Source organism: Pleurodeles waltl, chromosome 7 (genome assembly GCF_031143425.1).
Source record: "Pleurodeles waltl isolate 20211129_DDA chromosome 7, aPleWal1.hap1.20221129, whole genome shotgun sequence".
Taxonomy (NCBI): Eukaryota; Metazoa; Chordata; class Amphibia; order Caudata; family Salamandridae; genus Pleurodeles; species Pleurodeles waltl.
The window spans coordinates 476436759-476464262 of record NC_090446.1 but is presented as its reverse complement, the minus strand read 5'-3'; the positions used below and the strand labels follow the sequence as shown (position 1 = coordinate 476464262).

The 27504-nt window shown below is 45.8% G+C and overlaps 1 protein-coding gene across 8 annotated transcripts in view; it reads left to right on the top strand.

Moving 5' to 3' along the window:
• The window catches only part of TAOK2 (TAO kinase 2), an 873025-nt gene that overhangs the window by 218724 nt on the left and 626797 nt on the right, over positions 1-27504 (top strand). For all 8 annotated transcript variants that reach the window (XM_069244102.1, XM_069244103.1, XM_069244098.1 and 5 more), the window contains one exon: positions 27030-27309. In XM_069244102.1, the coding sequence (XP_069100203.1) occupies positions 27178-27309 (132 nt within the window). In that variant the 5' untranslated portion in view covers positions 27030-27177. The remainder of the gene's footprint in view (positions 1-27029; positions 27310-27504) is intronic.

Genomic DNA, 27504 nt, shown 5'->3' with positions numbered 1-27504 from the left:
TGGAAGTGATATCGTGGTCATCTATGCAGGCACCACCCAGGTGCGTGGACATCTGTTCTTTTCTTTCTGAGCCAGTTAGCGCTGATCTGGAGAAAGAGCTACCCCTGTGCCTTTTTAACAGGCCTTTTCAATGTTTTTGTCAACTGTTTTCAAAGTGTGTCTAGGATGTAATTTCATAAGGTGTAGAGTTTAAGTCCTGGGTAACGGACCTGTACCTTGTGTGTTTACGGTGTCTCAACCGCAACCACAGCTTGAAGTCGTTCTCTGACTGCTGGGCCATGCCGCTGAAAGGTGCTTGCGGCCCGGCAGTCTATACCGTTTAGTGTGACTCCTTGGAAGTCTCCACCCTGATCAAGAAGTTGCAGGACTGCTCCAGGAGCCCCAAGTCCTCTTAGTCTCACTCAAAGTCCTGAAGACATTCGGGGAAGAGGCACAAGAAACAAAAGAAGTCAAAAAGGTCTTTGACTTTTCCATGTCCATCGGCTGACGGAACGAATTTGGAACTTCAGCGTTACAAGCATGATTGAACTGAGCAGTTACCATGTCTGACTCCGCACCTCCCCCCACTTCCAGGAGCCAAAGCGACCCTGACTCAACTCAAGGATTTTTAAGAGGCCATGCACCTTGTCTTTGAATGGGCCTACTCCTCCGGGGCACCTTTGGGCCTGGCAAGGTCAGAGTAGGTGCCATCAGATTCTGCACCGATGCCTCAGCTTTGATGGGGTCTTATGAATCCAAACTGGCGCCAGTTGTACCAACGCGACCTTCTCTAGTGCCGGTCCCAGACACCCATGCTCCCGGCGATACCAGCACCATTCTCATTCCCGATGACTCAGAACAGTGTCACCTGGTGGGCCCTTTGGTCCTAGGTTGTTGCCTCAGAATTGTTTGGAACAGCCAGGCATGGGGGAAGAACCCTTTAGAATGCCAGTTAGATACCCCTACATCTATGGACTGGTATTAGGAACTAGGAGATGCCCATAGACTGGACACGTCTCCAGATACTGGTTTGCTCTCTCCTCCCACTGTAGCTAGGTAGGAGGGGAGCATCATACGTGTTGGCGGAGAAGAGCGCAGCGGTGGTCTGTGACCTCAAATTACCTTTTGTGGCGGTCAAGACTAACCTCTTGACAAGTGCTTCAGCATGGGGCTTCCTCATCAGAACCCCTACTGCCCTTCATCAAAGCACTGACTGATGTCCTGCTGCAAACTTGATCCAAGACAAGCACAGGGGCTCCTGTGAATAGGACAATTGCCCGCTGCTATCACCCCACCCCAGGTGTTCCTAGTTTCTTTACTCAACAACCCACTCCTGAGAGCTGGTTAGTTCAAGCCTCAGCTTCCCATGGCGTATTCTTCCCACACTCACGGACAGGGAATCCAAAAGGCTGGACACCTTAGGGGAAAATAAATGTTTTATTCCACCAGCCTTTCATTGCAGTAAGTGAACACCGTATGCCTTTTGGGCCTCTACTCATACATGTTGTGGGACACAGTTGTGCAGGTCCTGCCACAGGTCCCAGATGAGACCTGGGCCATTCTCTCCCAAGTAGTAAATGACTGGGGAGATGCAGCAAAGTTCACCATCAGGTGTGGAGTGAACACAACAGTCTCACTGGGCAGAGCAGTTTCAGTGGCTCTTAGATGCCATGCCTGGTTGAGAACATCTGGCTTTTTGGTGGATGTCCAGGCTAATCTTATGGACATGCCCTTTGATGGAACACGTCTCTTCGGAGAGAAGGCATTTGGGTGCTTTTTAGCCTCTCGTGCTACGGCCAAGTCCTGGGCTTCTTAGTGACCCTGTGTCCCCAGTAGCCATAAAAGGGGCAATCCAACACACTGTCCATATCCCAGCCACCATCCTGCACAAGCTTCCCAAGCTTTGTTTGTAAGTGGATGTGGTGCATTCCGACCCCGTGGGTCAGGTAGCCAGAGCTTGTCCACCACAAACTCCCCGGTGACTGCAGCCTCCAAGCCCTTTGAGTCTCTTGATCAGGCGTCATAGCTGTCCAGTTGTAGGGATAATTAGTTATCATCTCCCCCAGTGGCAGACCATTGCATTGGAAAGGTGGGTCCTGCAGATCATTTGGAGAGGCTACTCCTCCCCTTCAAGCCATCCACTCTCTCTTTACCTCCAACAGAAGATCAGCTGACGGAGGATCATCTAGCATTGCTTCTTGAGGAAGTTACGGCTTTTTTGGCCAAGGGAGCCATAGAGAATGTTCTGGTATCAGAAGTAAGCAGTGGTTGCTATTCCTGATCCTTTCTGATACTCAAAAAGAACAAGGGTCTTCGATCCATCCTAGACCTCAGAACCGTCAATCTCTTCCTCAAAAAGGATAAATTCAAGATTCTCACTTTGGCTGAGGCTTTTTCTGTCTTAGACCAAGGAGACTGGTTGGTTGCATTGGACTTGAAGAATGCATATGTTCGATGGCATCTGTCGCTGTAGATACGCATGTTCTGCAATAGCTCGCCATCTGGTGTTGGGCCGGAGTGTTACAAGTTGTTTTTCTTCGAAGAAGTCTTTCGAGTCACGGGACCGAGTGACTCCTCCTTTTGTCTCCATTGCGCATGGGCGTCGACTCCATCTTCGATTGTTTTTTTTCCGCCATCGGGTTCGGACGTGTTCCTGTCGCTCCGAGTTTCGGAACGGAAAATTAGCTAATTTCGGAAGATTTTCGTCGGTATTGTTGCGTTCGGGATCGGCGTACTTACATACAACACCGCATCGAAGATCGAAGAGCTCCGGTGCCCTTCGGGGTAGTTTTTCGATCCTCCGTCAGGGCCTGGTCGGCCCGACCGCGTGCTGAAGAACGCCGATGGAACGGACCCCGTTTCGTTTCTGCCCCAAATGCCACAATAAATACCCCTACACAGACCAACACTTGGTCTGCAACCTGTGCCTGTCACCTGAGCACAGCGAAGACACCTGCGAGGCCTGTCGTGCGTTCCGGTCCCGAAAAACACTCCGAGACCGTCGAGCCAGAAGACTTCAGATGGCGTCCGCACCGACAGCCCAACGGGAGTTCGAGGAACAGGAAGAGGAAGGTACCTTCTCGATCCAAGACTCAGACTCCGAAGGATTCGACGATACACAAACCGTGAGTAAGACGTCGAAAACCACACAGAGAAGCATTTACAAGGCCCAGGGGACGCCACTGCCACCAGGCCATGGCTCGACCCATAAATTCGGTGACCGACCGTCGGCACCGAAAAAGGCCCAAACAGTGCCGAGATCGTCCGACTCCGGTCGAGACACCGGCACGCAGCCTTCTCGGGACCGAGAAAGTGCTGGAGACAAGCCTCGACACCGTGATGCCGGGGTGGACACGGCTCGACGCCGAGACAGCGGCACCGAAACAGATCGACGCCGAGAGGTTTCGGCCCCGAAAAGGAAAAAAGTCACCTCGGAGCCGAAAAAACACGCAGACAAAGTTTCGATGCCGAAACAAACTGCAAGCGACCCAGCTTCAGGCTCTTATACAGAAGAGCACTCGCTAACCTCCCAAATGCAGAAGCATAGATTTGAGGAAGAGCTACAAGCAACTGATGTGGACCATACGCAAAAGCGTATCTTCATTCAGCAGGGGACAGGAAAAATAAGCACCCTTCCCCCCCATTAGGAGAAAGAGGAGGTTGGAGTTCCAGACGGCTCAAACACCACAACCAAAAGTGGTGAAAAGAGTTACACCACCACCCTCTCCTCCGCCCGTGATTGACGTTTCACCAGCACAAACTCCATCACACTCCCCAGCTCACACCACCATGAGCCAGGGTGACCAAGATCAGGACGCATGGGACCTATACGACGCCCCAGTGTCAGATAACAGCCCGGAGGCATACCCTACAAAGCCATCTCCACCAGAAGACAGCACCGCGTACTCTCAGGTGGTGGCTAGAGCAGCACAATATCACAATGTAAGCCTCCACTCAGAACAGGTCGAGGATGATTTCTTGTTCAACACACTCTCCTCCACCCACAGCTCATACCAAAGCCTGCCTATGCTCCCTGGTATGCTCCGGCACGCAAAAGACATATTTAAGGAGCCGGTCAAAAGTAGGGCAATCACACCAAGGGTGGAAAAAAAGTATAAGCCGCCTCCTACGGACCCGGTTTTCATCACTACACAGCTGCCACCAGACTCTGTTGTTGTAGGAGCAGCTAGGAAAAGGGCCAACTCCCACACATCTGGAGATGCACCACCCCCAGATAAAGAAAGCCGCAAGTTCGATGCAGCTGGTAAGAGAGTCGCAGCACAAGCTGCAAACCAGTGGCGCATCGCGAACTCCCAGGCACTACTTGCGCGCTATGACAGAGCCCACTGGGACGAGATGCAACATCTCATTGAACATCTGCCCAAGGACTTACAAAATAGGGCAAAGCAAGTGGTCGAGGAAGGACAGACCATTTCCAACAACCAGATCCGCTCCTCCATGGACGCTGCAGATACAGCTGCACGGACAATTAATACATCTGTAACTATCAGAAGGCATGCATGACTCCGAACGTCTGGATTTAAACCAGAGATTCAACAAGCAGTTCTCAATATGCCTTTTAATGAAAAAGAACTGTTCGGTCCAGAAGTGGACACAGCGATTGAGAAACTCAAAAAAGATACGGACACTGCCAAAGCCATGGGCGCACTCTACTCCCCGCAGAGCAGAGGGAATTACAGCACATTCCGTAAAACGCCCTTTCGAGGGGGGTTTCGAGGTCAAAGCACACAAGCCAGCACCTCACAAGCCACACCGTCCAGTTACCAGGGACAGTATAGAGGAGGTTTTCGGGGACAATATAGAGGAGGGCAATTCCCTAGAAATAGAGGAAGATTTCAAAGCCCCAAAGCCCCTACTACTAAACAGTGACTCACAGGTCACTCAACCCCTCCACACAACACCAGTGGGGGGAAGAATAGGTCATTATTACAAAGCATGGGAGGAAATCACTACAGACACTTGGGTTCTAGCAATTATCCAACATGGTTATTGCATAGAATTTCTACAATTCCCTCCAAACATACCACCAAAAGCACAAAATTTAACAACACACCATTCCAATCTCCTGGAGATAGAAGTGCAGGCATTATTGCAAAAGAATGCAATCGAATTAGTGCCAAACACACAAATAAACACAGGAGTTTACTCACTGTACTTTCTGATACCAAAGAAGGACAAAACACTGAGACCAATCCTAGACCTCAGAGTAGTGAACACTTTCATCAAATCAGACCACTTCCACATGGTCACACTACAAGAAGTATTGCCATTGCTAAAGCTGCACGACTACATGGCAACTTTAGACCTCAAGGATGCTTATTTCCATATACCAATACACCCATCGCACAGGAAATACCTAAGGTTTGTATTCAAAGGAATACATTACCAATTCAAGGTACTGCCTTTCGGATTAACAACCGCACCAAGAGTCTTTACCAAATGTCTAGCGGTAGTCGCAGCACACATAAGAAGGCAGCAAATACATGTGTTCCCATATCTAGACGACTGGCTAATCAAGGCCCATTCGTTAATAGAGTGCTCAAATCACACAAATCATATCATACAAACCCTCTTCAAACTAGGGTTCACCGTCAATTTCACAAAATCCAAAATTCTGCCACGCAAGGTACAACAATACCTGGGAGCCATAATAGACACATCAAAAGGAGTAGCCACTCCAAGTCCACAAAGAATTCAAAATTTCAACACCATCATACAACGCATGTATCCAACACAAAACATACAAGCAAAGATGGTATTACAACTCCTAGGCATGATGTCATCATGCATAGCCATTGTCCCAAACGCAAGACTGCACATGAGGCCCTTACAACAATGCCTAGCATCACAGTGGTCTCAAGCACAGGGTCACCTTCTAGATCTGGTGTTAATAGACCGCCAAACTTACCTCTCGCTTCTGTGGTGGAACAACATAAATTTAAACAAGGGGCGGCCTTTCCAAGACCCAGTGCCACAATACGTAATAACAACAGATGCTTCCATGACAGGGTGGGGAGCACACCTCGATCAACACAGCATACAAGGACAATGGAACGTACATCAAACAAAACTGCATATCAATCACCTAGAACTTCTAGCAGTTTTTCAAGCACTAAAAGCTTTCCAACCAATAATAGTTCACAGATACATTCTCGTCAAAACAGACAACATGACAACAATGTATTATCTAAACAAGCAGGGGGGGACGCACTCCACGCAGTTAAGCCTGCTAGCACAAAAAATTTGGCATTGGGCAATTCACAACCAAATTCGCCTAATTGCACAGTTTATACCAGGGATACAAAACCAACTCGCAGACAATCTCTCTCGAGATCACCAACAGGTCCACGAATGGGAAATTCACCCCCAAATTCTGAACACTTATTTCAAACTCTGGGGAACACCTCAGATAGACTTGTTTGCGACAAGGGAGAACGCAAAATGCCAAAACTTCGCATCCAGATACCCACACAAACAATCCCAAGGCAATGCCCTATGGATTAACTGGTCAGGGATATTTGCTTACGCTTTTCCTCCTCTCCCTCTCCTTCCTTACCTGGTAAACAAACTCAGTCAAAGCAAACTCAAACTCATATTGATAGCACCAACTTGGGCAAGGCAACCCTGGTACACAACGCTGCTAGACCTATCAGTGGTACCCTGCATCAAATTGCCCAACAGGCCAGATCTGTTGACACAGCACAACCAAAAGATCAGACACCCAGATCCAGCATCGCTGAATCTAGCAATCTGGCTCCTGAAATCCTAGAATTCGGGCACTTACAACTTACCCAAGAATGTATGGAAGTCATAAAACAAGCAAGAAGGCCATCCACCAGGCACTGCTATGCAAGTAAATGGAAGAGGTTTGTTTGCTACTGCCATATTAATCAAATACAACCATTACACACAACTCCAGAACAAGTAGTGGGTTACTTGCTTCACTTACAAAAATCTAACCTAGCTTTCTCTTCCATTAAGATTCACCTTGCAGCAATATCTGCATACCTGCAAACTACCTATTCAACTTCCCTATATAAAATACCAGTCATTAAAGCATTCATGGAGGGCCTTAGGAGAATTATACCACCAAGAACACTACCTGTTCCTTCATGGAACCTAAATGTTGTCCTAACTAGACTTATGGGTCCACCTTTTGAACCCATGCACTCCTGCAACATACAGTTCCTAACCTGGAAGGTGGCATTTCTCATCGCCATTACTTCCCTAAGAAGAGTAAGCGAGATTCAGGCGTTTACTATACAGGAACCTTTTATACAACTACACAAAAATAAAGTCGTCCTAAGGACCAATCCTAAATTTTTGCCAAAGGTTATTTCACCGTTCCATCTAAATCAAACAGTGGAACTTCCAGTGTTCTTTCCACAGCCAGATACCGTAGCTGAAAGGGCACTACATACATTAGATGTCAAAAGAGCATTGATGTATTACATTGACAGAACAAAAAACATCAGAAAGACTAAACAACTCTTTATTGCCTTTCAAAAACCTCACGCAGGAAACCCAATTTCAAAACAAGGTATAGCCAGATGGATAGTTAAATGCATCCAAATCTGCTACCTTAAAGCTAAACGACAGCTGCCCATTACACCAAGGGCACACTCAACCAGAAAGAAAGGTGCTACCATGGCCTTTCTAGGAAACATCCCAATGCAAGAAATATGTAAGGCAGCCACATGGTCTACGCCTCACACATTCACCAAGCACTACTGTGTAGACGTGTTATCCGCACAACAAGCCACAGTAGGTCAAGCCGTATTAAGGACATTATTTCAGACTACTTCCACTCCTACAGGCTGATCCACCGCTTTGGGGAAATAACTGCTTACTAGTCTATGCAGAACATGCGTATCTACAGCGACAGATGCCATCGAACTGAAAATGTCACTTACCCAGTGTACATCTGTTCGTGGCATCAGTCGCAGTAGATTCGCATGTGCCCACCCGCCTCCCCGGGAGCCTGTAGCAGTTTGGAAGTTACCTTCAATTATTTATATATGTATCATCTCAACCTTAAATAGGTGCATACTTAGTCACTCCATTGCATGGGCACTATTACTACAATTCAACTCCTACCTCACCCTCTGCGGGGGAAAAACAATCGAAGATGGAGTCGACGCCCATGCGCAATGGAGACAAAAGGAGGAGTCACTCGGTCCCGTGACTCGAAAGACTTCTTCGAAGAAAAACAACTTGTAACACTCCGGCCCAACACCAGATGGCGAGCTATTGCAGAACATGCGAATCTACTGCGACTGATGCCACGAACAGATGTACACTGGGTAAGTGACATTTTCATTTCACATCCTGCCTGCCCACAGACGTTACCTGTGGTTCAAGGTAGGCCACAAGCCCTTTCATCTCACTGTGCTCCCTTTCGGCCTTGCCAGCGCCCTTCGGGTATTCACCAAGGTGATGGTGTTGGTTGTAGCTCATCTGCGGGAATTAGTGGCGTCAGTCTTCCTCTATCTCGACAACTGGCTGTTGATGGCTTTCTTGCCCCTGGCTGTCATCTCGCACCATCAGACTCTGGCAGGCCTCCTGCATTCGCTGGGGTTTAATATCAGTGTGCAGGAGTCACACCTGACTCCCTCTTAGAATCTCTCTTTTATCAAAGCTGTTCTGGATATAGTGCAGTTTTGGGCTTATCCTCCTGAGCAACGAGTCCAGTATATTCATGCTATGATAAGGAAGTTTCAGTCTCTGTCCTGGATTTCAATCAGAATGACACTGAGGCTGCTGGATCTCATGGCCTTCTGCTTGTGAATCATGCCAAATGGCATATGCAGGCTCTGCAGTGGTGATCTGAAGTTCCAGTGGGCTCAGTATCAGGGGAATCTCTCCGACTTGGTCCAGATCTCGGAGAGAACTGTAAAAGATCTGCAATGGTGCCTAAAGAACTGTGATGGGGTCAAAGGCAGACTTGTCTCCCTTCTCCAACCACATTCCACAGCGGTGACTCTTGGGATGGGGCAGCAATCTGGCAAAGCTGGAGATCAGAGGACTCTTCTGTCTGGCAGAATCCAGACTCCACGCCAACTTGCTGGAGCTCAGAGTGCTGTGACTGGCATTGAAAAACATTTCTTCCATTGGTCAAAGTGTTCATGGACAACACCACTGTTATGTGGTACTGCAACAAGCAGGGCGGGATGTGGACCCTTTGTCAAGAGGCCCCACGTATCTAGATATGGCTAGAACAGGGCATAACCTCTGCCATCTATGCCTAGCGGATCAGGAATGGCATCTCCATTCAGACGTGGTGCAAGGACTCTTTCAGCAGTGGGGAGAGCCTTAGTTAAATCTGTGCGCCTCTGAGGAGAAAGAGCGATGTCAGCAGTTTTGTGCATTGGAGTTTCCAAAGTGGCTCTCGCTCAGAGATGCTTGTCGTCTCGAGTGGAGTTCATGCCTTCTGTACCCCTTCGCACCTCTACCACTTCTTCCTAGAGTTCTCAAGAAGGTCAGTCATTAGTCTGGCTCCAGACTGACACGGAGAATTGGGTATCTTGAACTTCTGAATATGAGCATTGATCCTCCTACCAGGTTGCTCCTTTGGGAAGAACTTCTGTCACAGCTGCAGGGGAGGGTCCTCCACCTGAACCTGTTCACTCTCAACCTTCTTGCGTGGAGATAGAGGGGCAGGAGTTGCCAGACTTCGATCTTTCTTCTGAAGTCTGTAATGTTATTTTGGCAGCCATGCGTAGTTTCACCAAGAGTGTGTATGACTGTTGTTGGCAAAAACCTTTATTATGTCGTACAGAAATGATGTCTATCAAACCTCTTTCAGCCCCCCTCTCCCTCTTTTCTCTCCCTCTTTTCTCTCTTTTTTTTCTTTTTTTTCTCTCTCTCTCTCTCTCTTTCTCTTTCTCTTTCTCTTTCTCTTTCTCTTTCTCTTTCTCTTTCTCTTTCTCTTTCTCTTTCTCTTTCTCTTTCTCTTTCTCTTTCTCTTTCTCTTTCTCTTTCTCTTTCTCTTTCTCTTTCTCTTTCTCTTTCTCTTTCTCTTTCTCTTTCTCTTTCTCTTTCTCTTCATCCTTTCCCTTGCCCAATAGGGCTCAGCTCTGGACACTCTTACGGGCTATCTTTCTGCTCTGTCCACTTTCCTACTGCTGCCTGACCAACCCTCTTTATTTAAGTCCGCTATTATAAATAGGTTTCTCTAAGGGTTTGTACATATGTTTCCTCCTTTATCATGCTTCAGTGGGACCTTAACCTGCCTTTTACCTATCTCGTGTGCTCCCTTCGAACCGCTGCACAATTATCCCCTCTGCTCACCTTTTTAGTGGGAATAACATCTGCCAGGAGGGTAAGTGAGCCCCAACCTTTGTCACCCAAGCCTCCTGTCTGACTGTGTTTCCAGATAAAGTAGTGCTTTGCACCAGGGCCTCTTTCCGCCTTAAAAGGGGTGACCCCATATCATTTGAGATAGTCTGTCACCCTCCTAATCTTTAAATCTCCGCCACATCCCTCTTAAAACGAGGAGCAAGTCCACTGTTTGGACCCAAAAAGAATGTGGTTGTTGTACCTTGATTGCACAAAAGTTCCAGGTGGACGATCAACTCTTTGTGGTGTATGTTGGTGCAAAGAAACTTCAAGCAGTACTGAAGCAAAGCATTTCGCAGGGGGTGGTTCTCTGTATCAAGATCTGCTATGCCCTGGCTGAAAATCAGCCTCCTGAGGGCTTACGGGCCCTTTCCAACCTTTGACCCCAGCGTTGGCTTGTGGAGTCCCAGTCCTGGAATATCTGCCAGGCAGCACCGTGGGCGTTCCGGCACACATTTGCAAAATGCTGATGCCTAAACAGTCAGGTCCATAGGGACAGGCTTTTTGGTCTAATTTGTCTGCAGCCCACCACCGGCGCAGTATACATTTGGTATCTATTCAAAGGTAAGGACTCTGCAGCTAGATGTCTTTCAGATGAACAAGTTACTTAGCTTCGGTAAAGCATTATGCAGTAGAGACTATAGCTGCAGACTCCTTGCACTCACCCATGCCTCCCCGCTCTGTGGACAGATTTTCTAGGGTTAGGGTTTATTCTGCTCAGGGCCCTAGTTTGGACACACATTCGTCAGTTCACTTCATGGCACTACGCTTCTAGCTAGGAAAGTTGTAAAAAGTAATTGACGTCAATGCGCCCAGGTGGTGCCTATATAGGTGACTGCAATGTCACTTCTGGCTCTGACAAAACCCCACAGAACTGAATGAAGCCACCTGTTAGCACTTAGGGGAACTGCTCACTCAAAAATCTTCAAGATCCAGTCTGTTGCCTAGTAAATTCAAAGGTAAGGACTATGCAGCAAAGTATAGTCTGCACCAGATTATGCGTTACCAAAGGTAAGTAACTTGTTCATTTAGCTGTATCTTGGATATCTGTGTATTCCAGTTTAGATTTGGTGTCGTCTCTATATAATTAGCTTTTGGATATCTAAAGGAACCAACAGAGGCTGTTTTAATATGGTGTCATTAATTGCATTTTTTTTATATAACCATTAAAAATTGTATTTACTGAACCCGGTTCTAATTAAAATGCATAATATTGGCATCTATATGGAAGCCAGTCTGCGTTTTTCCAACTTGTTCCTGCTACAGATTGAAGTTCGATATCTTCATTTCCCCCTGCTTCTCTCACATTTAATAAAATGCAGATTATTTTTGTTTCCTAAATTATTACATTATCTTCAACATCTCAATGGATTTGTTGGCTAATTTGGCATCCAATTTACTTAATGCACTTGCCACTAAGAATGCACCAGTGACCAAAATCTCCATTTGTTGTTTAAAATTAGTACTCTACAAAAATAGAACACCCACTTATGTAAAGGGATTGACTTCTGAATCTTGCAGGTCCAGTCTCCACTTAAATTTAGACTTTGTTCTATTTCTTTCAAATATTAAAATCTTCGAATTTTATGTATGTTTAGATAATTTTCTAGGCAATATCTTGAGAAAGCATCCAGAGGTCTTTGTAATCCTATTGGAGTCCTATCTATAAGTACTGCATCGCCTATGTAAAAAATACCTAGGATGCAAGTCTACCCAATTTTTGGGGTGGAGTTGGGTTGGCAACGAGACGTTTTCATTTGTAAATCTATGGGTGGGCCGGCTATAAAAATTGAAAACAGTGACTGTGCTATTAGACATCTTTGTCATTAACCATTTGTGGTATTCATCTTTGATGTAACTACACCATGTGTGTCCAGTGCTTCTGTGTGTGGTTTGATTATTAATTTAAGGAGCTCCACAGGGATTTTCCATGCTTCCATAATCTATTTCTTTCTGTTGAGTCAAATGCTGTGGTTAAAACTATGAATGCTGCATATACACAGCCTCTTGTATATTTTTATGCAAGGATTTGAAGGTCTAGACTTTCAGTGGGGAATGATTGAGTCTATATCCAAATTGATTGAACAGTAAAATTCTCTTAATTTCTACTCAGTCTTCCAAGTAATGCAATAGGTGTTTTCCAGATATTTTCCCAAGATATGTCCTTTAAGGCTATCATTCTGTAATTTCCTTGATTTTCTTTATCTGATAGAGACTTCTCGCTGCAGATTCCATACCTTTGAATTCCCTGGCGTTGGCTTGGAATTTGGAATTTTTTGCCGAGCAGTACCCTGCGCATGCCATCAGGTGGCTTCCCTCAGATCTGCGTGCGTCGTTGGAGCAGTCTGTAACGTCACGGTTGCCTATAAAGGCACCACCCAGGCGGTCCGACGACAGTTCTTTTCCTTATGCGCCGGTTTAGCGCAGGTCTGGATTCAAGCCAACCTTTGGCTTTTTTGGCAGGCCTTTTTCTACCCTTTTGTGAGTCTTGTGCAGTTTGTGCAGGATGATATCGAGCGAGGAAGGCAGGGGTTCAAGGGCAAACTCATATCCAACACTTTGATGCAAAGTGCCCTTCATTCTGCTGACACTGCAACTAGGAACATTAACGCTATCATCCTTCCTAGATGGCACTCTTGGCTGCGTATTTCAGGCTTCAAGCCTGACATCCAACAGAATATTTTAAATGTCCCTTTTGACAAAGAACAACTTTTTGGCCCCCAAATCGATGAGACTCTAGAAAAAATAAAGAAGGATACTGAAACGACTAAGTCCATTGGGGCCCTACAAACTCCTACACCTAGGGGCTCCTTTTGCTGCTCCAGCTATCGTGGAGGCTCTAAAACAACCACTACAGAAACCTCCACCTCATACCAGTGTCATCAGACCCAGTACTCCTCCACCAGATCCTGCTAAACAGGCTTTAATGAAGGAAACAACACAAAGGGTAGAGGCAAAAGTGCTTCTCCATGTGGTACCACCATTTCCAGCAAACAGGGACTTTCTTCACCCCCTACACCCCCCCCCCACCCCCCCCCCCTCTGTCATAACACACCTGTTGGCTGTCTGGAGCTCATTACCATACCTCCCAACATTCCACCTCACACTCATCTGCTTTCAATACAACATCAAACATTACTCAAACCGGAGATCCAAGCTCTCCTCAAAGGAGCAACAGAAACCGTCCTTCTCGAACACCAAAGTCGAGGAGTATACTCTATATTTCCTCATACCCAAAAAGGATGGTCAATCCTAGATCTAAGGCTACTGAATAAATATATTCTTTTAGAGCTTTTTCACATGGTCATGTCATATAGGCTCTCAATGAGACTACAGGATTTGGGTGGCAGAATCACTTGCACTGTGGGGGACCGAGTCTGAACCCACTGCAGGTGACACCTGTCTGGACAATCTGGGTGTTGCTCCGGCTAACTAGCCGTGCCTCATCTCTACCCATGAGCAGGGATGATTGGGCAGCTGAGCGCATGACACAATTGATTCCTCAGTGAAATTGTGGGCACTCAGATCGCATCTGTTTCTCTGTTACATTAGTCTCACATATACAAGGACAATCAGAGGCAGTATATATTAAGGTTTTAATGAAGCAACTGCATCTTAGATAATAAAGCATGGAATGCAAAAACTAGGACGGTGAAGCATGACAGGGTTGTAAAGTGAGGAAGAGAGTAAAGCATAAAACTAACACTACCATATTGTCACCAAAATCATTAAAATAATTCCTACCTAGGCTATATTAGAGCACAGCACACTAAGCTCTAGTTCTACCCTTCAGGTTCTCCTGTCAAGACATCATCCCTCATATCTGAGCAAGAGGCCTGTAGTCCACATAAGTAGCTGTAGCGAAGCAATCCGCATACAGTCGTGGTCATCTGGCTGGGAATCTCCCTCTAACGTACATGGGTCAAAGTAGTGTTTTTATAATAGAACAGCTGATGTTCCAAGAAAGAAACCCTACGTAAGAGTGTGTATGTTTCTATGAACACTAGAGACAAAGCGTTAGCACTTTTGCTGGCAACCTATCTTACTGCAGCCTTGAGAAAAGCACAGAGTAAAATAAATGTCTTGTTTAAGAACGCAGTGCTGGCCTAGGCAGAGAACAGCTAGATAGAGAGAAATAAAACAAGACCGCAAATGTGGCTATTGTTAAAAGAATAAACTAAGGTGAATAAAAGGTTAAAGTGCACAGCCGCAGGCCTAGTTGGCTAAAATAACGTGTATGAGACTGTAACTAAAATGGCTACACAACAGTCACTTGGCAAAACGTAATAACACTACTTCAACATGTTGAGTTTATGACTACACTAGATCTAAAAGACGCATTTATTTACATACCTGTGCACCTAGCACATTGCATATATCTCAGGTTTATGGTGGCCGGGAAACATTCAGTTCAAAGTCCTTCCATTCGGGGCCACAACTGCATCATGGGTTTTCACCAAGCCAATGGCAGTAGTAGCACCCCCATCTCCGCAGTCAAAAGATACACATGCTTCCCTACCAGTAGGATTGACTTATCAAAGCCACACCCTATCAACAGTGTCACCAGTATACTCGGGTAGCAATAAATCTGCTTTACAGCCTGGGATTCCCAATCAGTGTTCCCAAATACCTCTAAAGATACAACCATATCTAAGAGCAAATCTGAACACACAAACTGGTTCTGCAAGAGTTCACAATTTTCAGGTTCTCTTACCTCAGTTTCAACCAAATCAACAGATAACAGTGAAGACAGTCATGCATCTTCTAGGGATGATGGCCTCCTGTATTGTTATAGTACCCCATGCTGCCTAAACATGTTTCTGTTGCAGGAATGTCTAGCTCGTTAGTGGTCTCAGTCACAGGGTCACTTACAGGATCTAGTGTTGGTAGATCACTAAACTTATCACGCTCTGCAATGGTAGAATCCCAACATCATTTTGAAGGGGTTGCCTCTTCTGGGCCCTGTTCCCCACATCTCTCACAATGGACGCATCACTCATGTGATGGAGCTGCACATCTGAAAAATCCCCTGATACAGGAAATATTGAACACCAAGCGCCAGGGCCACCAAATCCAATTCCTATATCAAAATCAGGCATAGCCAAATGGATAGTAAAATGCATTAAAACGGGTTATACTAAACCTTTACCTATTTCTCCCAGAGCATGCTACTAGGAAAAATTGAGCATCCAGTGCTTTTCTAGGAAACATTCCACACATCTTCACCAAAAATTGTGTGGATGTTTTAGAAGTGCTGTGTACTCTTTCAGACAACTGCAACACCCACAGGTTAATCGCCGCTGCTGAGGGGCGTTGCTTTACAGTCTTTGAAGAGCATGTGTATTGACAACCACACATGCCTTGATTGGAATATTACTTACCATGTAAGCATCTGTTTGTGGCATGTAGTGCTGTAGACTCACATGCACCCACCCTCCTCCTCGGACACGTGTGGCCGTTGCAGTTTATTCTACTCTCCATCACATGGACATCTCATAACTTACACTTACTCTACACATCATTCTCACCCTCCTGCGGGAATAAAATCTGACAAAGGAGTCGATGCCCATATGCAGTATCACCAAGAAGTCGTCACTCTACCTTGTAACCTGAAAGACTTCTTTGAAGAGAAACAATTTGCAGACATCTGGGCCCAGCACTAGATGGCAGGAGTATGCAGAAATATGATTCTGCAGCACTACATGCCATGAACTGATGCTTACAGGGTAAGTAAACATATTCTTACTGACTTCACTAAGATGGAAGGCAGAGTTGATCTGGCCAGGATTTGAATTAGTGACACCAGACTACAGCATATATAAGCGGTCACTGCAAATAATTAAGCCATCCTGCTGGCTAAATTGCATGGCATCAAAGGAAATAGTAAGGAATGAGGTTTTGCCTAGGGACTTAATTGATGTTTTGGGGCAAATCGATATATGCCTACCTGCCTCAAACTATAAATATGTGTAAAATTAATATGTTTAAATATGTGTGATGCATGTACCATATTGATGTATGCTGTCTGTGTTCCCTGCAACCCCCCCTTATCTCATACTAGTTCTGTAATCTGACCAATTTATAGACAAACATAGTATTTTAGCCTGATTATTGGTAGCCTGGAATAATTCTGGTTATTTCCCCATCCCAGAATGGCCATTAATGAGGATTCCAGTAAGCAAATGGATGGGGAAATGTCAGGAATATGTGGTTTTGGAGAATATATTGCTGCTTTTGGTGTTTCTGTGCCAGTTCATGATGATTTGTTTTCCCTGGTATTTTACACAGAGATAATGGCTATTTTTGTGAAAACTAAAACTTATAATTCTGATGGACCAAGTAACTCTTGCTTTCAGGATCATCAGTCCTTATGGGCCACTTATAATGAGGGCCTTTATTTTCTAGATGCTTTTGCTTCAGAAATGTTCTCTAGAAAGAGCTCTGCTTCAGTTTCAATAGTATTTCTCAGTGCGCTTAGCTGTGTGTTTCACCGCACAGTTTTAGTTTATCCTATTTATTTTTAGACTCTACATAAAAGCTGTTCCAGCTACACATAACCATTCTAGGTAATCTGACTAATTTGTGTTTCTGTTGGTGATAATTACTTTTAAAATAAATGTGCATCGTACGAAACACAGTAGATTCTTATACATCTATCATAGCATTGTTTGGTACTGCATCAATTTTTCACCTTTCCTCAGTATGGCTTTCACTAAAGATAGTTATCAAATCAGCACCCAAAATTATGAGTGATCTTTAAGGACTGCGATCCACAATGTGCATTTTGAAATTTGAATGACAAACAAATATTATTTGCCTGGATGAATGCTGTGTGAAAACCAATATGACAAAAAATGTGTCAGTTACATTAAAAAAAAACCTTTAATTCCCTAGAAGACAATTGAAAACCTAGTTCTGCACCCTATATGAAGTAACAGCAACTTTTGAATAGTAGTTGCTCCCTCCCTAATTGAGTGGCAGAGGGTGGAACCGCAATGCCCTTTTTGACTAAAAGCCACTGGGTCCAGGTCAAATAGTATTTGCCCACTAGATATGAGGTCTGATAGTGCATATTTTGGGTTATCTTGCGCTTTAAGCAGTCTTTCGGTGGCAGAAAGTCCTTAATGTTGGCTGCACATCCCCGGAGCAGTCTTCAGGCTTTAATCAACAATTCCTACCACATTTTCAGGAAAAGACTCAAACTCCACGTCTTCATTCAGTTAATATTATCATTCATACTTCTTGCATCTGTAGGCTTGTTTTGTCGCGCTTTATACATTCAGTTTATCATAACACACCAAAGGACATAGTGGAAGAAACATTTCTGCTAGAAGCCTGAAGAGCTTCAGTTTTGAAATAGTCATCACTTTGGTTAAGTCAGGCTTCCCATCTTGGCCATCATGTGGGATAATTAATTGCTCTCTTCACCTGCTAGAATAACTGTAGTAGCGGGAATTACCATTGTAGTGGGGCAAAGTCTGGACCCTTGGAACACACCTTGTTGATATAGTGAGAAAAGAAAGCTCATCAATGAAGAGATGAGTAACGGACGTACCATACAGTATAGGAGTTACATATCCTTTGTAAAAAGAGGAGGTGTACACCAAGCCCAACTGACTGGAGAATATGCTTGAAGTGCGCCTCTTACTAGCCAGGACCTTCCTGGTGCCATGCGATTCCCCGCAGCTCAGCTGGCCTAGATGTACAAAAACTCCTTGGATTACAACATCTGTTCTTCAAGTCAAGGTGAGATTTCACTGTACTTGGTCACCCGGTTATTAACAGTGCTTGTGTTAACACTCTTCCATACCCGAAGGAGTCAAGGGATCTTTTGTCTACCTGAGGTAGGTCAGCAAGATTCTAGATGGTTGAATTCTCTTTCTGATGGATACAACTACCTGTGGATTCCTCACCTAATGAATACTCCCATGGCGCCAGCATTCTACGGAAATCTTCTTCCTAGCTTCTGCACGTCGACGAGGACGTCACATTAGCCCACGCGACGCCGTCTGACGTCATACAGGCAATAAGAGGTCCTCGCCGACGTCGGTTCCCTTTTTTCCATGCATTCGAAACAGTTATCTTCGAGGGAGCTACTGTTGCTTTCGAAGTTAGTGTATTTTTCTGCTGCGTGAATTTTTTCTCTGAGTTTATTATGTCTCAGAGGAAGTCGGGTTTCAAGCCCTGTCGGGAGTGTGGGGGCAAGATGTCTGTTACTGACCCTCATTCCGACTGTTTATGGTGCTTAAGCTCCGACCACGACGTCGCAACATGTGATTCATGTCAACACATGAATCCGAAAGCCCTAAAAGAACGAGAGGCTAAACTCTTCATGGCGAAGTCAAAAAGGAAGGAGAAGAAGCATCATAGGAAGTCCTCCTCGCCGAGGTCTCATCGGCGTCATCGAGACTCCCGGCGTCGTAGGGAGTCACGGCGCCATTCCAGCAAGGAGTCTCGTTCGAGGTCGCCTTCGGCTCGGCGTCGAAAGACTTGGGAGGTCAGTCCCACAGTCACACCACACCCGTCGACGCCGTTGCCTTCTCCGGCTTTACCGACTTCGCCTGGACAGTCTTCTTCAGTTGTTGAAGTGACGCAGCCTCAGGTGTTCTCTCCGGCGTCACAGACGTCGAGGCTGGCATCGGGGTCGCCTTCGATCCAGGCACCCCAGTATCCGGCTTTTCCTGCCCCTGGAGCCGATAATACCGCATTTTTGAATGCGATGTATACCATCTTTCAGCAGATGGCTCCAGGCGGTGCTCCAGCTGGTCCTTCGGGCCGTTGGCTTTCACCTTGGGTGCTCCGGCGCCGCTACGGCCCGCACCCTTTATGCCCTTTCTCCCTTTAGGGAATGTGGGCTCGGCGCCGGTGTCGACTCCGGTGTCCGCTCCGGTGGCTCCAGAGATTTCGGCCCCGGAGAGTTCCATCCCGTCGACTTCGGGGTTTCGGCCAGTGACGCCGACAGGACCATCGGAGACTCCAGGACGCGCCTCTCTTCGTCCGGCTCCTACCTCGGCGTCGAAACTGCCTGTGGCGCCGGACATGGCGTCGGATGGATCCGGAGATCGGCGCCGATCCTCGACTTCGGCGGAGGCCATGTCGACGCCACGTATCGAAGAAAGGCTGCATTCTAGAAGACGTGCTCTCCGTCTTTTGGAGGAGCAGGAATATCAACGAGTCTTGGAGGAAGGAGAGATTGAGGAATCTGGCTAGCTTCATGGTCTGGATACAGCCAGTGTGCTGGATACTTCTCCTGAGTGGGACCTGTCATCTCCTGAGGAGGCAGCTACTTTTCACGCTGTGGTAAGAAAGGCAGCTAACTTTCTGGAACTGCCTTTGCCGGTGGCGGAGGCGAAACAGAATTTGTTGCCTGAGGTTCTACATCCGGCCTCTACTGCAGCGGAGCCTCTTTTACCATTCAATGAGGCTTTGCTTGATCCGGTGTTGGAGGTGTGGAAGAAGCCAGTATCTTCCTCTGCTGTTCATAGGGCTGTAGCCAGGAGGTATCGGGCTGAGCCATCTGACCCTGGCTTTCTGTCCAGACACCCTACGCCGGAGAGCTTGGTGGTCCAGGCCTCCTGTTCGTCTAGATCTGCGCCTGGATCTTTTCCGACGGTGCCAGGGGACAGAGACTCCAAGAAGTTGGATTCACAATCTAAGAAAATATTCTCGTCCTGTAGCATGGCGTTGAAGTCCACCAACGCGACTTGTATCTTGGGGAGGTACATCTATGCTCTTATGGATGACATAACATCTTCACATACAGAGCTTCCCCAAGGACTTTTGAACATTGTTTCGGATGCCCAGGCTGCCGCAACCCAGATTATCCAATCTGGGTTGCATACGACTGACTCTGTGGCTAGGGCGATGGGCACGGCTGTGGTGGCGAGGAGACAGGCTTGGCTCCGCAACTCAGGGTTCTCTGCGGACATGCAGTCGACCCTGTTGGACCTCCCGTTTGATGGGGACAAACTGTTTGGAGCCAAAGCGGATTCGGCCTTGGAAAGGTTTAAAGAAAGCAGGGCCACAGCCAAGTCATTAGGACTGCAAGCCCCTTCTTCTGCCTCCTCCAGATTTTTTAGGAGGTTTCGTGGATTTGGACGTGGCTCTTCCTCCTCTTCCTTTTGGGGGAGATTCCAGCAACCTGCCTCTTCTCTCACCTTTAGATCAATTAGAGGGAGGTGTAGGGTCCGCACCAGGGGAGCCTCTCAGCAGCACTCTGCCTCTTCCTCGTCCTTTGGAGGGGTGCAGCAGGGGAAGCAGCCTTAGGCTTCCACCAATCCCCACTCACTCCTCTCCTGTAGGGGGAAGGTTACTGCATTTTCTTCACAAGTGGCAGACTTTTACATCGGACACTTGGGTTATCAGCGTTGTGGGGAAAGGCTACACCCTTCCCTTTCGGGAGTTTCCGCCCCCCATCCCGCCCCGCCCATCTTATTGTTCAAAAGAACACCTCCTGTTGCTAGAACAGGAAGTTCAAGTCCTCCTATTAAAGGGCGCGGTGGAGTTGGTCCCAGAGCAGGAAAGGGGTCGAGGTTGTTACTCGAGGTACTTCCTGATTCCCAAGAAGGATGGTCGGTCGAGGCCAATCCTGGACCTGAGGATCTTGAATTGGTTCCTCAAACAGGAAAAGTTCAAGATGCTGACCCTAGCTCAGGTGCTTTTGGCGTTGAACAAGGGAGATTGGATGGTGTCTGTCGACTTGCAGGATGCTTATTTTCATATCCCGATACTCAAGTCGCACAGGAGGTATCTCCGGTTTGTGGTGGAGTCGCAGCACTATCAGTTTGCGGTCCTCCCGTTCGGTCTTACTTCAGCACCCCGAGTCTTCACAAAGGTGATGTCAGTGGTTGCGGCAGAGCTCAGAAGGAAGGGGATAGCAGTATTCCCTTATTTGGACGACTGGTTGATCAAAGCCAAGTCCCCGGAGCTTGTGTCGTATCATCTGCAGTCAACAACCCAGTTGTTGTTCGACCTGGGCTTTTCGGTGAACGTGCCCAAATCTCACCTAGAGCCCTCTCAACGCCTCCTGTTCATAGGGGCAGTGCTGGATACAACATTGAATCGAGCCATTCCTCCGCCTCAGCGGATTCAAGATATTCAGGAGTTGGTTCCAATGTTTCGAAATGGAGCGGTCGTTCCAGTCCTCAAGGTCCTTCGTCTGCTCGGTCTGTTTGCCTCCTGCATACTGTTGGTCACGCATGCTCGCTGGCACATGAGGGCTCTTCAGTGGTGCCTCCGAAGGCAGTGGTCTCAACACAAAGGGGATCTCGAAGGTTCTCTCGAAATCTCCAGAGATGCTGCTGCGGACTTGAAGTGGTGGATTGCTGGCAACAATCTTTCACAAGCAAAGCCGTTCGCGCAGTCACCACGGTCATAACGGATGCTTCCACTCTAGGGTGGGGAGCTCATCTGGGGGATCTGGAGATCAAAGGGCTTTGGTCTCCAGAGGAACAGATTTTTCATATCAATCTGTTGGAGTTGCGGGCTGTACGTCTGGATCTCAAGGACTTCCTCCCATCCCTTTGCGGTCAGTCGGTTCAGGTCCTAACGGACAATACTATTGCGATGTGGTATATAAACAAACAGGGTGGAGTAGGGTCGTACCTTCTCTGCAGAGAAGCTCTTCGACTATGGTCCTGGGCAAAGGACCATCAGATTTGCTTGGTAGCGAATCATCTGGCCGGAGTCTTGAATGTACGTGCGGACAGTCTCAGTCGCCATTTCTCGGCCGACCACGAGTGGCGTCTCCATCCAGATCAAGTTCGTTTGATCTTCCAGATGTGGGGGTTTCCTCAGATAGATCTGTTTGCCACTCGGGAGAACACGCATTGTCCGTTATACTGCAGTCTCCAGTATCCGGTGCAGGGGGCTTTGGGGGACGCGTTTCAGAGAAACTGGTGCGACCAGTTGCTTTACGCGTTTCCCCCCATACCCTTGATTCCTCGAGTATTGAGGAAAATTCGCCAAGACCGGGCCCTAGTAATTTTAATAGCTCCGGATTGGCCAAGTAGGGTGTGGTATTCCGATCTTCTCCAACTCTCAATGTGCCCTCCGCTTCGTCTCCCTCTCAGGGTAGACCTCCTCTCGCAGTCGCAGGGGCAGGTTTTACACCCCAACCTCCAGAGCCTGCACCTTCATGCCTGGAGATTGAACGGGGCAACCTGAGTTCCTTCTCTATCCCGCCTGATGTAGTGGATGTTATCTTAGCAGCCAGGCGACACTCCACTAAAACTATCTACGCTAATAGGTGGTCTAAATTTGTGGTATGGTGTGGAGAGAGACAGATTGATCCCTTACGTGCTCATTTGTCAGATGTTTTATCTTTTGCTTTGTCTCTAGCGCAGAAAGGTTGTGCAGTGGCTACTATTAAAGGTTACTTGTCTGCCTTGTCAGCCTTCATTTGTCTGCCAGACCAACCATCGCTGTTTAAGTCCCCTATTGTTCTTAGATTCTTGAAAGGTCTTCTAAATAAATATCCTCCAAAACCATTCGTTATGCCTTATTGGGATTTGTCCTTGGTCCTGACTTTCCTTATGGGGTCCCCTTTTGAGCCTATGCATTCTTGCCCCTTAAGGTACTTAGTTATTAAAACAGTTTTCCTGGTGGCCATAACATCTGCAAGGAGAGTGAGTGAGTTGCAGGCTTTATCAGTAAAACCCCCTTATACAACTTTTTATGCGGATAAGGTGGTGTTGAGGACCAAGGCTGCTTTCCTTCCGAAGGTTGTTTCACCCTTCCATTTGGCCCAGACAATCACTTTGTCCACGTTCTATCCTCCGCCTCATCCTTCAAAGGAGGAAGAAAGACTACATCGCTTGGACCCAAAGAGGGCGTTAAGCTTCTACATTGACAGAATGAAGGATTTCAGGCTGGAGGATCTGCTGTTTATCGGATACGTGGGCAAGAGGAGAGGAAAGGCAGTCCACAAGAGAACGCTCTCCAGGTGGGTTGTTCTTTGCATTAAAATCTGTTACTCTTTAGCAAAGAAGGATCTTCCTGATGGTATTAGAGCTCATTCCACCAGGGCTAAGTCGGCCACTTCGGCTTTGGCTAGGGGTGTTCCTGTGGTCGACATCTGCAAGGCCGCAACTTGGTCGTCCCTTCATACTTTTGCGAAGCACTACTGCTTTGACTCTGAGGTCAGAAGGGACGGCCATTTTGCACGGTCAGTGCTGCAGGATTTCTTGGTTTGACCATTTAGGCACCCACCACCGGGCGTGGTACTGCTTTGGGACTCTATTCATTAGGTGAGGAATCCACAGGTAGTTGTTTCCATCAGAAGAACGAGTTACTTACCTTCGGTAACTACTTTTCTGGTGGATACATTAGATACCTGTGGATTCCTCACGGTCCCATCCGCCTCCCCGTTGCCTCTTTGGTCTCACCAAGTAATCCTTGAGTGTGCTCCTCTTGGTCTTTAGGACTGCAATAGATTTTGTATATATGGATATTTGTATATGCATACATTCATATTTGGTATATATAAATGTTTTGTTTTTTAAAAAAAAAAACAAAAAAAAAGAGGAAAGAAAGTTATATTAAATCTATAGCCATTTTATTGCAATGTTGTGTACTTTACAATGTTATGAGATGTTGCCTTGATCTTTCATTGCATAGGGTTATTGTTCTCATGCACGTAAAAAATGTTGGTACTGACGTTGGCGAGGACCTCTTATTGCCTGTATGACGTCAGACGGCGTCGCGTGGGCTAATGTGACGTCCTCGTCGACGTGCAGAAGCTAGGAAGAAGATTTCCGTCGAATGCTGGCGCCATGGGAGTATTCATTAGGTGAGGAATCCACAGGTAGCTAATGTATCCACCAGAAAAGTCGTTACCGAAGGTAAGTAACTCGTTCTTCTAGCCCTTTGATTTTGATATTGACTTTAAAATGTCCAGTTCCCAGTTGATATTGCTGAAGGCTATGGGGCCAGTGCGCATTCATTTTTGGGTGTTTACGAACCTCCTCAAAATTTTGACTACAAATGGTAGAATCCATAATACAGAGCCTATAAAGGTCGGTGCCCCTGCCAACTTTATAATGAATACTGATCCATTATACCTCCCACCCATACGTACTAGGTTATGAACTGGTTTTGAAAAATCATGCACTATGTCCTTACATTGCACATGTAATATCCAAAGTCTGAAGTAATACTGACGTGCACCATTAACTGGTGGCTCGAGTTTGGGTGGTGGATTGTTGAATTTAGAAACTTTATACCTTTTTCTGTTTCCTAGAACGAGTAGCTCGAGCTTCATCCTACTGATTTGTTCAGTGTGTCACCAAATGGCAGAGCCATTGAAAAGTCTATACATAGCAAGGCTAGATTGATAGATTGTAAGATTTTGAGAACTATGTCTGTCCCATAGACTGAAGCATCAAAAGAATTTGTAAATGCTATGATGGAGTCCGAAAACTGATCTGATATTTTAGTTATCTTTGGTCATATGGTGAGTTGTCTAGAAAATCTAAGCCCTTATGCATAAGTGCCATAAAACATTTTTTTGTATCTCGACCGTAGAAGATACTGGCATTTTCGATTATTTCTCTAACCTTTCTTTCAGTTTTTCTTTTCAATTATATGTAAATAAATCCTATTATTTTGTGAAGTTTGAGCATCCGCTACACATTAAGTTGGAATGTTAACAATTCAATTGTGTCATAATATATCTGGGTTTTTAACCCACCGCCCTCAAAGGCATCAGTATCAAGGTTGCAAATATATACCTACAAAAATATTGACCTCATCTACATACATATCTTGAAGATACATATTCAGAATTACGCGATGTGGAGTTAAGAATGGTGAACCCCACACCTGCATTATATATGTACATGGACAGTAAAGTTGTATTCAGCATTCTGAAGCTCAATATTGAAACCTTATTGTAAAAATGTGCCTCGCAGCATGGGGTTTGTCTTGACTGCTCAAGTCATCTACCCTTGAAAGGCATGTGAGATAAAGAGAATACTTGCTTGATGGCCTCGGACATTAGTAGTAAACAAAAATACCCAAAGAAGATGCTTCTCATTAAACCATTACAGATAAAGAACCTCAAACATATGCTTCACAATTTTAATTGTACACTGCAAATGCTTGAATGCACACATACAATCTTCAGTTTTAAACTGGAAAGTTGTGTTCCTGCTTACAGTTTTTTCATATACAAGGTATAGCTTATAACATGCCTTTGTTTCTACTTAAAGTAATTTTGGATTATAATTTCAACCAGTCCATCAATATTCTATCCCGTTTATGAAATCATTTGGGTCCAGCTGAAAGTGTTCTGCACATGCTAAATGTCGTGGCGGTATTTATAAGGGGTAAATAATTTAAAGCAATTCTGACTTATGCTAGTCTCTTTCATGCATGGTGTGCCAGTCATCATTCAGTTTGTACCAAGACAAATTGTCGAATCTAAAGCGTAGATAACAATAAGTAAAGGGGACTTTTCTGGGTGCCTAAAGCCTTTTGACTAGCGACAAGGCAATTGAAGCAGCACTATTGTGTGGCTTTCCTCTGGCAAGTATTTGAGTAAGCAAGTGGTGAGTTCTATAGTCCTTATTTGTATTCAGACCCAAGGTTTGACTTCCAAGAGGGTCGTGTGTCCCTTAAAATACAATTTAAAACGTTTGGTTATTCAACCTCCCCTTCTGAAGGTGTCCTAAATGTAATAATGGTTACAGCAATAAATATTTTTGTTAGCGATTGCTTTCACATCTGATGCAGGAAAATTACCAGTGGTAAATGACTTGAGACTAAACTTTCTGAATCAAGGGTGAGCCTGATTCACCTTAAAAACAGAATGTAAAGAGACACCCTTCAGTCTGTGAGTACTGCAGATTAGCATGTTTTCTTGGATTTCTTATTAGTATTTTTTATCTGCACATTATGAAATACTTTACATATAAATATCTTTAAAAATTAAAACTATCTGGCCTTCGAAGTTACATTTTGGCTGTTAAGCCTTCTATTAAATAATAAATGTTGTGAATCCGAAGAGATTTCCCTTGCAAGAGAACAGATGTAAGTAACGTTTTCATCTCACTGGAAGAAACAATGGTGCCAGCCCCCTTGCAGACCTCTTTGCCTTTTAATGCCTGTTGGAAATATTTACATCCATTCCATTTCAAAGCTGAGCTGGCGTGAGTGGTGTGGGTCTGTCAGGATTGTTTTTGATATGAAGGCTTTGGGCAGCTAGCTGTGGGCTCTAAAAGAGAATGTGATGGAGAATTGGTGATATCTCTGCATTTGTTGAAAAGTTTAGCAGAAGGACATAAAATAGTTATCCCGGTTAAAAAGATGTTAAATAGGCTTATGTCTCCCTATTATATGCCTGCTTCATCATTTTTAATTACTTAGCAAAAGCTGTGGCATGCCTTCTGCTATTAATGCATTTGAGTCCCTCTTAAAACCAGTGTTGTCATAGTTTAAAAAATCTCTTAATAGGCCTGTTAACAAGAAATCTGCTCCAATGTCTCTTGTGCTATACACACCTCTTTAACAACCATTTCTATATATGCAATTTCTTTATACGCTATATAGTCTTACAGAAGTTGTAATCCACCACATAATTACTGTTTTTGCTTAAAACGCAAAGCCAAATATAGGTTGATCTGTGCTTGTTTGAAATGTATTGATGTTCATGTTGTTCATCGTTATGATTGTGACTGTTTCCTATGTCCAAGGAACTGGACGGAATAATCGCCTGCCTCCTGTTGGGACCCCAAACTGGGCCCGAAACTCAGCTGCCGCTGCTCCTGCCTCTGCTGTTGCTTCAGTCACTTCACACGGTGACTCCCCTGTGGAGGGCGGTCACGCACGCTGGCGGTGACCATGCCGTCCAACGCGCGGGCCGGCAGCTTGAAGGACCCGGAGGTAGCGGACCTCTTCTTCAAGGAGGATCCGGAGAAGCTCTTTGTCGACCTTCGAGAGATCGGTCACGGCAGCTTTGGCGCAGTTTACTTTGTGAGTTTTTGAGGGTTTACTTGCTTGATCTTCCTCTCCTTTTCCCTTGCTTCCTTTATTGGTATATGCCTGGATTGTCTAGAGTCATAGGAGCAGACATTTTGTTTGCTCTTGTCATGAGCAGGCAGAAGACAAAACTATACTTCAGCTGGTGTTAATTAGTAATAGAGCAAGCAACACTTGTTATTTTAGAGT